This window comes from Oncorhynchus gorbuscha, linkage group LG07, assembly GCF_021184085.1.
Source record: "Oncorhynchus gorbuscha isolate QuinsamMale2020 ecotype Even-year linkage group LG07, OgorEven_v1.0, whole genome shotgun sequence".
NCBI classification, from domain to species: Eukaryota; Metazoa; Chordata; class Actinopteri; order Salmoniformes; family Salmonidae; genus Oncorhynchus; species Oncorhynchus gorbuscha.
This window is the reverse complement of record NC_060179.1, coordinates 48,119,241-48,132,310: the sequence shown is the minus strand read 5'-3', so window position 1 is coordinate 48,132,310 and position 13,070 is coordinate 48,119,241. Positions and strand designations below refer to the sequence as shown.

The 13,070-nt window shown below is 41.2% G+C and overlaps 1 protein-coding gene across 1 annotated transcript in view; it reads right to left on the bottom strand.

Annotated features, from left to right (window-relative positions):
• The window catches only part of dclre1a (DNA cross-link repair 1A (PSO2 homolog, S. cerevisiae)), a 35,537-nt gene that overhangs the window by 13,038 nt on the left and 9,429 nt on the right, over window positions 1–13,070 (bottom strand). Inside the window, exons 3-7 of the mRNA XM_046356515.1 lie at window positions 10,436–10,569; window positions 9,221–9,339; window positions 8,753–8,896; window positions 8,245–8,390; window positions 3,256–3,410 (exon numbers count right to left, since the gene is read on the bottom strand). Of these exons, the coding sequence (XP_046212471.1) occupies window positions 3,256–3,410; window positions 8,245–8,390; window positions 8,753–8,896; window positions 9,221–9,339; window positions 10,436–10,569 (698 nt within the window). The remainder of the gene's footprint in view (window positions 1–3,255; window positions 3,411–8,244; window positions 8,391–8,752; window positions 8,897–9,220; window positions 9,340–10,435; window positions 10,570–13,070) is intronic.

The window sequence follows — 13,070 nt, the reverse complement described above, 5'->3', positions numbered from 1 at the left end:
CTACAATGTGATTTTCTGGATTCTTTTTCTCATTTTGTCTGTCATAGTTGAAGTGTACCTATGATTAAAATTACAGGCCTCTCATCTTTTTAAGTGGGAGAACTTGCACAATTGGTGGCTGACTAAATACGTTTTTGCCCCACTGTATATACGCAAAGCTGGACTCGTTTTTAACTGTATCGTGTTCTTTTGCTACAGCACAAAAGTGGTTGTTGTTTAAAGGTAGACTCAGCAATATACACAGCAGCGTGATTACCTGATTACAAACAACAACATAATTAAAATCTGTCAAGACTTCCACTATTGTCTTTTACAATGTATGCCCTCCCTTGAAATGTCAACACTGGGAAGAGACAACTGTGGCAGTTTGAATTTTGTTGCATTTCTGTGAGGTTGCTGCCCTGCTTTGTAGGAGAATGTTGTCTTACTAACTCTACCTTTAAGCACTTTTGACATACAGTACCAGTCAAAAGTTTGGACACCCTACTCATTCAGGGGTTTTTCTTTATTTTTACATTGTAGAATAATAGTGAAGACAAATTATAAAACCACACATATGGAATCATGTAGTAACCAAAAAAGTATATATATATATATTTTACATTTGAGATTCTTCAAAGTAGCCACACTTTGCCTTGATGGCAACTTTGCACACTCTTGGCATTCTTTCAACCAGCTTCATGAGGTAGTCACCTGTAATGCATTTCAATTAATAGGTGTCTTCTTAAAAGTTAATTTGTGGAAGTTCTTTCCTTCTTAAATTGTTTGAGTCAACACAATCAGCTGTGTTGTGACAAGGTAGGGATGGTATACAGAAGCTAGCCCTGTTGGTAAAAGACCAAATCCATATTATGGGAAGCACAGCTCAAATAAGTAAAGAGAAATGACAGTCCATCATTACTTTAAAACATGAAGGTCAGTCAAAACAGAAAACGGAAAAAGTTTCTTCAAGTGCAGTTGCACAAACCATCAAACGCTATGATGAAACTGGCTCTCATGAGGACCGCCACAGGAATGGAAGACCCAGAGTTATCCTCTGCAGCAGAGGATAAGTTCATTAGTTACCAGCCTCAGAAATCGCAGCCCAAATAGATGCTTCAGAGTTCAAGTAACAGATACATCTGTTCAGAGGAGACTGCGTGAATCAGGCTTTCATGGTAAAATTGCTGCAAAAGAAACCACTATTAAAAGGACACCAATAAGAAGAGACTTTCTTGGGTCAAGAAACACGAGCAATGGACATTAGACAGGTGGAAAATCTGTCCTCTGGTCTGGAGTCCAAATTTGAGATTATTGGTTCCAACCAACATGTCTTTGTGAGACGCAGAGTCGATGAATGGATGATCTCCGCATGTGTGGTTCCCACCGTGAAGCATGGAGGAGGTGTGATAGTGTCACCAGCAAAGCCTCCCCACACTGTGATTTATTTTTAATATTCAATTTATTTTTAATATATATTTATTTATAATATTCAAGGCACACTTAACTTCTTTGGGATAGGGGGCAGTATTTTCATGTCCGGATGAAAACCGCGTCCAAAGTAAACGGCCTGCTACTCTGGCTCAGAAGCCAGGATATGCATATTATTAGTAGATTTGGATAGAAAAGACAATGAAGTTTCTAAAACTGTTTGAATGATGTCTGTGAGTATAACAGAACTTATTTGGCAGGTGAAACCCTGAGGACAAACCATCCAGGATTTTTTTTTTGAGGTCACTCTCTTTTCAATGGGTTTTCACTTGGAATCTTGGGGCTTGCAGTTCCCATCGCTTCCACTGGATGTCAACAGTCTTTAGAAATTGGTTGAGGTTTTTCCTTTGTGTAATGAAGAAGTACGGCCATCCAGAATGAGGGTAACTTGAAGTGTACTTTTAGATAGCGGCGCATGACCAGAAATGCTCCCTACACTTTGTTTTCTTCCTGTATTGAACAATGTTTATCCGGTCTTCAATTTTATCGATTATTTACGTAAAAAAATACCTAAAGTTTTATTACAAAAGTAGTTTGAAATGTTTGGACAATGCTTACAGGTAACTTCTGAGATATTTTGTAGTCACATTGTGCAAGTTGGAACCAGTGTTTTTCTGGATCAAACGCGCCAAATAAATTTACATTTTGGATATATATCGACGGAATTAATCGAACAAAAGAACCATATGTGATGTTTATGGGACATATTGGAGTGCCAACAGAAGAAGCTCGTCAAAGGTACGGCATGAATTATATTTTTATTTCTGCGTTTTGTGTCGCGTCTGCAGGGTTGAAATATGCTTTTCTCTCTTTGTATACTGGGGAGCTATGCTCAGATAATAGCATCGTTTGCTTTCGCCGTAAAGCATTTTTGAAATCTGGCTGGGTTCACAACAAGTGTAGCTTTAATTTGGTATATTGAATGTGTGATTTCAAAGTTAAATTTTTATAGTAATTTATTTGAATTTGGTGCTCTGCATTTTCACTGGATGTTGGCCAGGTGGGACGCACATATCCCACATATGCCAGAGAGGTTAACTAGCACGGCTAAAACAGCATTCTGCAGCGATACGCCATCCCATCTGGTTTGCGCTTAGTGGGACTATCAATTGTTTTTCAACAGGCCAATGACCCATCACACCTCCAGGCTGTGTAGGGGCTATTTGACCAAGAAGGAGAGTGATGGAGTGTTGCATCAGATGACCTGGCCTCCACAATCAGACCTCAACCCAATTGAGATGGTTTGGGATGAGTTGAACCGCAGAGTAAAGGAAAAGCTGCCAACAAGTGCTCAGCATATGTGGGAATTCCTTCAACACTGTTGGGAAAGCATTCCAGGTGAAGCTGGTTGAGAGAATGCCAAGAGTGTGCAAAGCTTCTATCAAGGCAAAGGTTGGCTACTTTGAAGAACCTCAAATACAACACATATTTTGAGTTGTTAAATACTTTTTTGGTTACTACATGATTCCATGTGTTATTTCATAGTTTTGAATTTTTACTTGACATTTTTTACATTTTAATTAACCTTTATTTAACTAGGCAAGTCAGTTAAGAACACATTTTTATTTACGATGACGGCCTAGGAACAGTGGGTTAAATGCCTTGTTCAGGGGCAGAACAACAGATTTTTAACTTGACAGCTCGGGATTCGATCTAGCAATCTTTCAGTTACTGGCCCAACGCTCTAACCACTAGGCTACCTGTCGCCCCAAATTGAATGAGTAGGTGTGTCAGAACTTTTCACTGGTACTGTATAGGAACTGTAAAAATCACTACAGGACCCACTTTGAAGTTCAGTTGCATCATGGGTAGCACATGGACCTGTGCGGCCTTCCAGTCGGTGGTGATGAGCTGGCGGATGCGCTCTGACTCCAGACAACACATGGTGTTGAACTTGTCCCGGGACAGGCAAACTTTGGAGCCCAGTACCTCTGCCAGAGCTATGGACAAGACATAGTAAGACAGTTAAGCCAGAGTCATATATACACAGAGAGTATAGACAATTTTTATTCACCGATTCATGATGAGTATTGTTGGATTCTACTTCTAGTAGTTCAGTTGGCTACCCAAGATTAAAATCCTGGAAGTGGCTTTTTAAAATGGCCACACTCTCTTAAGCTCTAAACAAAGCATTTTGTCGACCATCCGATGCATGTCAAATTTTAGCATTGTTCGCGGTTCATGTCCAAATCATCCTAAAGTGTCTCAAATTGATTGTAGCTCGGTGGACACCAACTGTTCGATCACGATCGACTGGTAGATCTTTAAGGCATTCCTAGTCGATCACCAAACATTTCTGTAGAAAAGTCAACGATAGCTATGGAAAGTTTAAAAAATAAATCAGAATTGTACTGTTGACGGTACATGTACTTGATTAGCCCTTTGATTATCTGTTCAGGAGTCATGGCTTGGGGGTAGAAACTGTTAAGAAGCCTTTTGGAGCTAGACTTGGCGCTCCGTTACCGCTTGCCTTGCAGTAGCAGAGAACAATTTTTAGGACCTTCCTCTGACACCGCCTGGTATAGAGGTCCTGGATGGCAGGAAGCTTGGCCCCAGTGATGTACTGGGCCGTACGCACTACCCTCTGTAGTGGCTTACAGTTGGAGGACGAGCAGTTGCCATACCAGGCAGTGATGCAACCAGTCAGGATGCTCTCAATGGTGCAACTGTAGAACCTTTTGAGGATCTGAGGACCAATGCCGAATATTTTCAGTCTCCTGAGGGGGAATAGGTTTTGTTGTGCCGTCTTCACGACTGTCTTGGTGTGTTTGGACAATGATAGTTTGTTGGTGATGTTGACACCAAGGAACACAAAGCTCTCAACCTGCTCCACTACAGCTTGTCAATGAGAATGGGGGCGTGCTCGGTCCTCCTTTTCCTGTAGTCCACAATCATCTCCTTAGTCTTGATCACGTTGAGGGACAGGTTGTTGTCCTGGCACCCACGGCCAGGTCTCTGACCTCCTCCCTATAGGCTGTCTCACTGTTGTGTCATCTGCAAACTTGATGATGGTGTTGGAGTCGTGCCTGGCCAGGGAGTACAGGAGGGGACTGAGCACGCACCCCTGAGGAGCCCTTGTGTTGAGGATCAGTGTGGCGGATGTGTTGTTACCTACCCTTACCACCTGGGGGCGGCCTGTCAGGATATCCAGGATCCAGTTGCAGCGGGAGGTGTTTAGTCCCAGGGTCCTTAGCTTAGTGATGAGCTTTGAGGGCCCTATGGTGTTGAACGCTGAGCTTTAGTCAATGAATAGCATACTCACATAGGTGTTCCTTTTGTCCAGATGGGAAGGGGCAGTGTGGAGTGCAAAAGAGATTGCATCATCTGTGGATCTGTTGGGGCAGTATGCAAATTGGAGTGGGTCTAGGGTTTCTGGTATAATGGTGTTGTGAGCCATGAACAGCCTTTCAAAGCGTTTCACGGCTACAGACGTGGGTCGGTAGTCATTTAGGCAGATTACCATAGTGTTCTTGGGCCTGTGGTGGTCTGCTTGAAACCTGTTGGTGTTACAGAAAATGACAGTGAAGACACTTCCACTTGGTCAGTGCAGGCTTGGAGGACACGTCCTGGTAATCTGTCTGGCCCTGCGGCCTCGTGGATGTTGGCATGTTTAAAGGTCTTACATTGGCTACGGAGAACGTGATCACACAGTCATCCGGAATAGCTGATGCTCTCATGCATGTTTCAGTGTTACTTGCATGTTACTTGAAGTGAGCATAAAAGTCATTTAGTTCGTCTGGTAGGCTCGTGTCACTGGTCAGCTCGCGGCTGTGCTTCCCTTTGTAGTCTGTAATAGTTTGCAAGCACTGCCACATCCAACGAGCTTCGGAGCCAGTGTAGTACGATTCAAACTTAGTCCTGTATTGATGCTTTGCCTGCTTGGTCCTTCGTAGGGCATAGCGAGATTTCTTACAAGCTTCCAGGTGAGTCCTGCTCTTTAAGCGGCAACTCTACCCTACCCTTCAGCTCATTGCGGATATTGCCTGTAATCCATGGCTTCTGGTTGGGGTATGTATGTACTAGAGGTCGACCGATTAAATCGGAATGGCCGATTAATAGGGCCGATTTCAAGTTTTCATAAAAATCGGAAATCGGTATTTTTGGGTGCCGATTGTTTTTGGGGACACCTTTATTTGACTTGGCAAGTCAGTTAAGAACACATTCTTATTTTCAATGACGGCCTAGGAACGAGGCAGAACGACAGCTTTTTACCTTGTCAGCTCGGGGGATCCAATCTTGCAACCTTAAAGTTAACTAGTCCAACCACCTGCCTCACGAGGAGCCTGCTTGTTACGCGAATGCAGTAAGCCAAGGTAAGTTGCTAGCCAGCATTAAACTTATCTGATAAAAACAATCAATCAACGACTGTCGTTGCTCCAATGTGTACTTAACCATAACCATCAATGCCTTTCTTAAAATCAATACACAAGTAAATATTAAACCTGCATATTTAGCTAAAAGAAATCCAGGTTAGCAGGCAATATTAACCTGGTGAAATTGTGTCACTTCTCTTGCGTTCATTGCACGCAGAGTCAGGGCATATGCAACAGTTTGGGCCGCCTGCCTCTTTGCAAACTAATTTGCCAGAATTTTACGTAATTATGACATAACATTGAAGGTTGTGCAATGTAACAGGAATATTTAGACTCATGGATATGCCACCCGTTAGATAAAATACGGAACGGAATAAACGTTTTGTTTTCGAGGAGATAGTTTCCGGATTTGACCTAAGGCTCGTATTTCTGTTTTTATTATAGGTAAGTCTATGATTTGATATTTGATAGAGCAGTCTGACTGAGGGGTGGTAGGCAGCAGCAGGCTCGTAATAGTCAAAGGTATATGGTTTAGAGAGAAATGGTCGACGCGTTATAATTCCTGTAATAACTTGCGGCTGAACTTGAAAGGGGTTCCTTTGTTATTTTACCGTTCATGTCGTCCATAGAGAATGTCTTGATCTACTTCAAATAAGGTCTGTGTTTCGTGCAGGTTAGGGTGCAGGCTTAAACCGCCTCGGCGTTTTGATACCCGTGTAAATCTCACTAGGATAAGGTCACGTTTGTCAACATATTTTCATAAATCCACTCTACAAAAAAAAAAAGATCTTTGCTTATATTTAGCCAATATTGATTAGAGTGACATTTTCCTATGGATATCTACACAGTTATAAAATTGGCACGGTGGTGTAAGCCTACACAAAACAGACCTTATTTTAAGTGAATCTAAAAATATCCTATGGAATAAATGAATGAACTGCTTTTCAGATTTTGCTAGAAGGTGTCATGGGAATTATGACTCGCACTTTGGTAGTCAATTCTTACCATGTCCATTATTAAAATAGGATTTCCTGCATATAGAAATTACAGTTTTTGTTTTCAACATTCATCACAGGTAACTTAAACTCTATTTTTATTCAAACAGTTGAGAGTATTTGTCTCCTACGCAGACTCTTCAGTATCATTGTCACTTCAGAGCTGTGTGTGTGTTTTACAGATGGCAGAGGAAAGCAGAGCACCAGTGTGGGACTATTATATGGAATTGGCACCAGGGAAAGCAAGGTGTCTTATTTGTGATAAAGATGTAAGCATGGGGTCAGCAACGGCTAGCAAAATAGTCCTGTAGCTTAGCATCTGCTTCATCTGACCACTTTCTTATTGACCGAGTCACTAGTGTTTCCTGATTTTGTTTTTTTGTGTAAGTAGGAATCAGGAAGATAGAATTATGGTCAGATTTGCCAAATGGAGGGTGATGGAGAGCTTTGTATGCTTCTCTGTGTGTGGAGTAAAGGTGGTCTAGAGTTTTTTTTCCCTCTAGTTGCACATTTAACATGCAGGTAGAAATGAGGTAAAACGGGTTTAAGTTTACCTGCGTTAAAGTCCCCTGCCACCTGGAGCGCTGCCTCCAGATGAGCGTTTTCCTGTTTGCTTATGGCCGTATACAGCTCATTGAGTGCGGTATTAGTGTCAGCATCAGTTTATGGTGGTAAATAGACAGCTACGAAGAATGTAGATGAAAATTATCTTGGTAAATAGTGTGGTCTACAGCTTATCATGAGATACCATCATGAGATACTATCATGAGATAACGCAAAACCTTGAGACTTCCTTAGATTTCATGCACCAGCAGAGACTGTGAGAGGCAGACCCTCCACTGAGACTGGGAACTCTGCGAACTTGGAAATCTCAGACTTCCGATTTAAGTGTGTTCAAGGCAACTGGGGAAAATCTTTTTGAACTGTCATCCAACTCTGAATTCCAAGTCCAAAAAAAACTGGCATCTTTCTAGAGCGCCAACTTTCTAACCTGGGGATCACTGACGTCATAACTTGACCTAGTTTTTTTATCTCGAGTTCCAGGTTGTCTTGAAAGCACCATGATCTATCAGATGCATCTCTACCATAAGTCTAGTAAAGTAAAAAAGCTAATTATTTGCAATTTATGCTCAGCTGTGCTTCGCAAGTGCTACACCAACTGATGTGTTTTGTTAACAAAAGCTTGACTTTTGAAATATAATATTGTCTGAGGAGAACAATATCGGCAGGCCTATAGCCAATATGCTGTGACAAATAGGCCTATTGCACAAACCTAATTCCAACAGAATGTTTTTTATTAGGTTCATGTAAAAAATAATATCTGATTTAACAAAAACAATCTTAGCGGTAGATACCGGCTTACTTTTTGACTGCGAAAGTAATCTTGACTCAGAAAAGGTTGGTGACCACTGGTGTAGCTCAATAAAGTTACTTTAAGGTGATCAAACCCTCAAATCAGCACTCACCCAAGAATACTTTCTCTTTGCCAACTGAATAGGAGCCACACACCACCAGAGTGCGAGGGTTGAGGGTCACACACATGAAGGCTGTGTTGGCCGCAAGGTTTATGACCTCCTGCTGCGTGGGGAAGGTGTATTCAGGACTGCAGTAACTAGAGTGAAAGAGAGGAAAAATGGTTTGAGAGGTGTTTAACAGCAGTGGTTAAATTGATACCCCGGCTCAACCCTAACCATAGCTCTAACCCTAACAGTGGCTTTATGTCAACAGCCTGGCTCAACCCTAACCATAGCTCTAACTCTAACCCTAGTTTCATGTTCACAGCCCAGCTCAACCCTAACCGTAACCCTATCTTCATGACCACACCCCGACTCAAGCCTGACCCTAGCCATAACCCTAACAGTGGCTTTATGTCAACAAGCTGGCTCAACCCTAACCATAGCTCTAACTCTAACCCTATCTTCATGACCACACCATGGCTCTACCCTTAGCCTAACCCTAGCTTAAAAAACTAACGTGGTGTCCAGGTAGAGTGTCTGGACTCGGCAGCTCAGCAGCTCGTGGTAGGCCTCCATAGAAGGGTCAGCTCTAAAGTCTCCCGTGTGAAGCACAGTCTGGCCATCGGGCAGGAACAGCAGCAGCATGGCAGCTCCTGGACAGCTGTGGGCAGAGAGGACCAGGTAACATATTACGACTCAAGACCATTTCTGAATACCAAATAGAATTCAACCCCCTAAGAAGACCAGTAGATGTGCAAGGAATGGGTAGGTTCTGTATGGTAATTGTTTAAAAAAAAAGTATTTTAAAAAGGCATGTCAGTTAAGAACAAATTCTTATTTTCAATGACGGCCTAGGAACAGTTTCACCGCACCCTGAGTGGAATTCTCACCATATGACATTTTTCATACTAATATAGGGAAGAAGAGGCAAGATGGGTCAGCAATTCACACTCTATTTAAAGCCCTTTGATTTCTTCATACTCACTGGTTGGCGTCAAGCAGTGTGACCTTGAACCCATCCACAGTGACCTGGGTGTTCATGGGCAGGATGTGGACGTACTGCTCAGCCACCCTCAGCTTACTCTTCACCAGGTTACCTGTGATCTGGGGAGACGCACAGCTGTGAGCTGTCAATAAATGGGCTGCAGTGCCGGACCACATATACGGTGCCTTCACACCCCTGGACTTTTCCCACATTTTGTTGTGTTACAGTCGGAATTTTAAATCAATTAAATTGGGATTGTTTTGTCACCAGCCTACACACAATACCTCATATTGTCAAAGTGGAATTATGTTTTTCAAAATTGTACAAATTAATCACAAATGAAAGCTGAAATGACTCGAGTCAAAAATAATACATTTTTTAAAATAAAATGAAAAAAAATGGTGCCGTCTGGTTTGCTTAATATAAGGAATTTGATATGATTTATAATTTTACTTTTGATACTTAAGTATATTTGAGCAATTACATTTACATTTTATACTTAAGAATATTTAAAACCCAAATACTTTTAGACTTTTACTCAAGTGGTATTGTTCTGGGTGACTTTTACTTGAGTCACTTTCTATTAAGGTATCTAGACTTTTACTGAAGTTTGACATTTGGGGGCTTTTTCCACCACTGCCCAATACCCAAATCCAGTTTTACTTAATGAGGAGGTCAAAAACCAAGGCGAAATCAGTGAGTTCAGCTGCCCTTTAAAGGGGCAATCTGCAGTTCCTACATCCATTTTTGAACTTATACATTTATGATACAGTATATACCCATTGATTCTTGACGAATATAACTTCTAAATGTCCCATGAGTTTAGCTCAACTATTATACCCCATCAGAACCTATAATATAAGCTTAAGTCCAATATTTGTAAACAAAGTAAATGTAAACAAATAATATATAGCCTCAAAACATAGTTAAAACTATAATGTTGGTATCATGGATGGTCAGTCATTGCATCCATAGCTCTGTCTATGAATTTGAGAGTGGTTAAGACCGAAGACTTATCTCTTCAGTCAGTCTTATAATTGAGTCTGGCCCAGGGATGGGAAGGTGACGGGCAAGGTACTGGAGTGACAAGCCACCCTTGCCGTCTCTGCTTGGCCCCAACTCTCTATTGGGATACCTGACGCAATCAAAATGAATTTATTGACAGCATGCATTGCCCCACATGTTGCATCTGTTTTAGTTGGGAAGTGCCCTTACTCTGTTACAGTAGATATGGAATGTAGAGCTCTTCTTCAGGCCTCCATAGTGGTCTGAGTGGAAGTGTGTGAGGAAGTAAGTGGTGATGCCCTCAACCAGCCCATACTGAAAAGCATCCACAGCAAACTTAGTGCCTGTGCAAAAAGAGAGAAAAAAATTAATCTGTGTTTGAATACCCATACTAACAATGTATACTACATTCATAAAGTATATACTACATACTATTAGTTCATTTTAGTATACTATAAACAAACGGTATCGTTTCAGTTGAGCGTACTAGTGCTTCGCCTGTCTACCGGAAGTTGATGCTGTTGCTATCAAACCTCTTGATAGCTTGTTAACAAGTGACTAACTAGTCTTTTTACGATTCTGGGTGTGTTCGTAAATTCATTCAATCTGGAGTGCCAGAGTACGCTCTGGGCGTTCCTAAATCCAGAGTGTTGTCAAATTGTCCATTTGTAAATTCAGAGCGTTCAGAGCGCAAAATGGACACTCTGGCTGAGATGTAGGGTTGATCTGAGCATTCAACTGCAGTCAAGACCCAAGCTAACTGGCTAACGTTGGCTAGCTACTTCCAGAAAAAAAGAGAGAACACCTCACTCTGACCATTTTACTCACCCTAGTAGAGCTGGTTAGGCTGTTTTCATGTTATCCACAGTGTTGGTGACTAACTGTGCTGCTGGCAACAATTTAATTACGCTTTTTTGCCGAAGTTTACTGACACCAGCCATATTCAACGGGTGTTAAGTGTTCAGTAAATTCACGAGTGTGCTCTGAAATCGGAAGAGATAGCCAGAATGAATTTACGAACGCGCAACACCCGTTCAGATGAGAGTGCTCTGAAATCGGAGTAGATAGCCATAATTAACCATGTCCATTGAATGCACAACGACTATACCACATAGCCAAATATGATCAAGTCAATAAACGTTGAGTAGTTATAGTTAGTTAATATACTGCCTGGCAAGTTCGATGTATTAGTAGCCAACTAACGTTACATACTGCTCTAAAGTAACAAATTGTCAGCCAACATAAATCATTTCAGAAGGCATTACTTTATTACATTGCTCAACATTTTCTTAACTTTTGTCATAATTAGTTAAAGCAATGAATTTGTATCTGCTCTCGTTGGACTTTGTCTGCATATTTTCCCTTATTTTCTTCAAATCCAAAAATGTTGTGAAGCCACACCCATTTTTTTAAAGAACTGCATTATGGGCCCTAAAAGCTCGGAGATAGTGTCCACTGGTTGTATACTTTGTATATTGGCAAATTTAGTACGACATTCGGGAACTTTGGCATACTAACTATATCCATATTATATACTAATTTTACATCACAAATAGTACAGGTAGTTTGAGTATTCCAAAACAGCTTAAGACAATAAGACCATGAGAAGGACGCTAAGTCACTTCCAGACATACTTGAGAAAAAAATGTTGCAGAATGAAATTAGTTTTAAATGTGTAGATTTCCACTAGGTGCTCTTGATTTAGCTCTCCTAGAGCTGACTGGAATTTGCACTTTTTAAAAATGTATTTTGTCTTAAACACTAAAGCCAGGTAGGCCTAAGTCTTTTGCACCGTTGCATAGGGTTAGCCGGAACATCTTGATATTGCTAGCAGTATTCTAAGCCATCTACAGTCGGAGACTAAGGTATAATACAATATGTTTAATGGAAAGGCGCTAGGGGTGGCTATCTTCAAAAAGTCCCCCATAAGTACATTTAATAATACTTTCCTGTGGATAGCCTACGCCAGTCTCCGACTGCACTGTTAGCAGTATGTTAAGTGATTTCAGGAGGTTGTTTCTGCTACCAATTAGTAGAGGTCGACCGATTAGTTAGGGCCGATTTCAAGTTTTCATAACAATCGGTAATCCGCATTTTTGAACACCGTTCACATTGCACTAAAGGAGGAGACTGCGTGGCAGGCTGACTACCTGTTATGGGAGAGCAGCAAGGAGCCAAGGTAAGGTGCTAGCTAGCATTAAACGTATCTTATAAAAAACGATCAATCTTACCATAATCACTAGTTAACTACACATGGTTGATGATATTACTAGTTTATCTAGCTTGTCCTGCGTTGCATATAATCGATGCGGTGCCTGTTAATTTATCATTGAATACCAGCCTACTTCGCCAAACGGGTGATATAACAAGCGCATTTGCGAAAAAAAGCACTGTCATTGCACCAATGTGTACCTAATCATAAACATCAACGCCTTTCTTTAAAAAATCAATACACAAGTATATATTTTTTAAACCTGCATATTTAGATACTATTGCCTGCTAACATGAATTTATTTTAACTAGGGAAATTGTGTCACTTCTCTTGCGTTCTGTGCATCAGAGTCAGGGTATATGCTGCAGTTTGGGCCGCCAGGCTCGTTGCGAACTGTTTGAAGACCATTTCTTCCTAACAAAGACTGCCAACTTCACTAAACTGGGGATGATTTAACAAAACCGCATTTGCGAAAAAAGAACAATCGTTGCAAGAATGTATCTAACCATAAACATCAATGGCTTTCTTAAAATCAATAGCAGGCAATATTAAACTAGGGAAATTGTGTCACTTCTCTTGCGTTCATTACACGTAGAGTCAGGCTATATGCAACAGTTTGGGCCACCGGGCTAG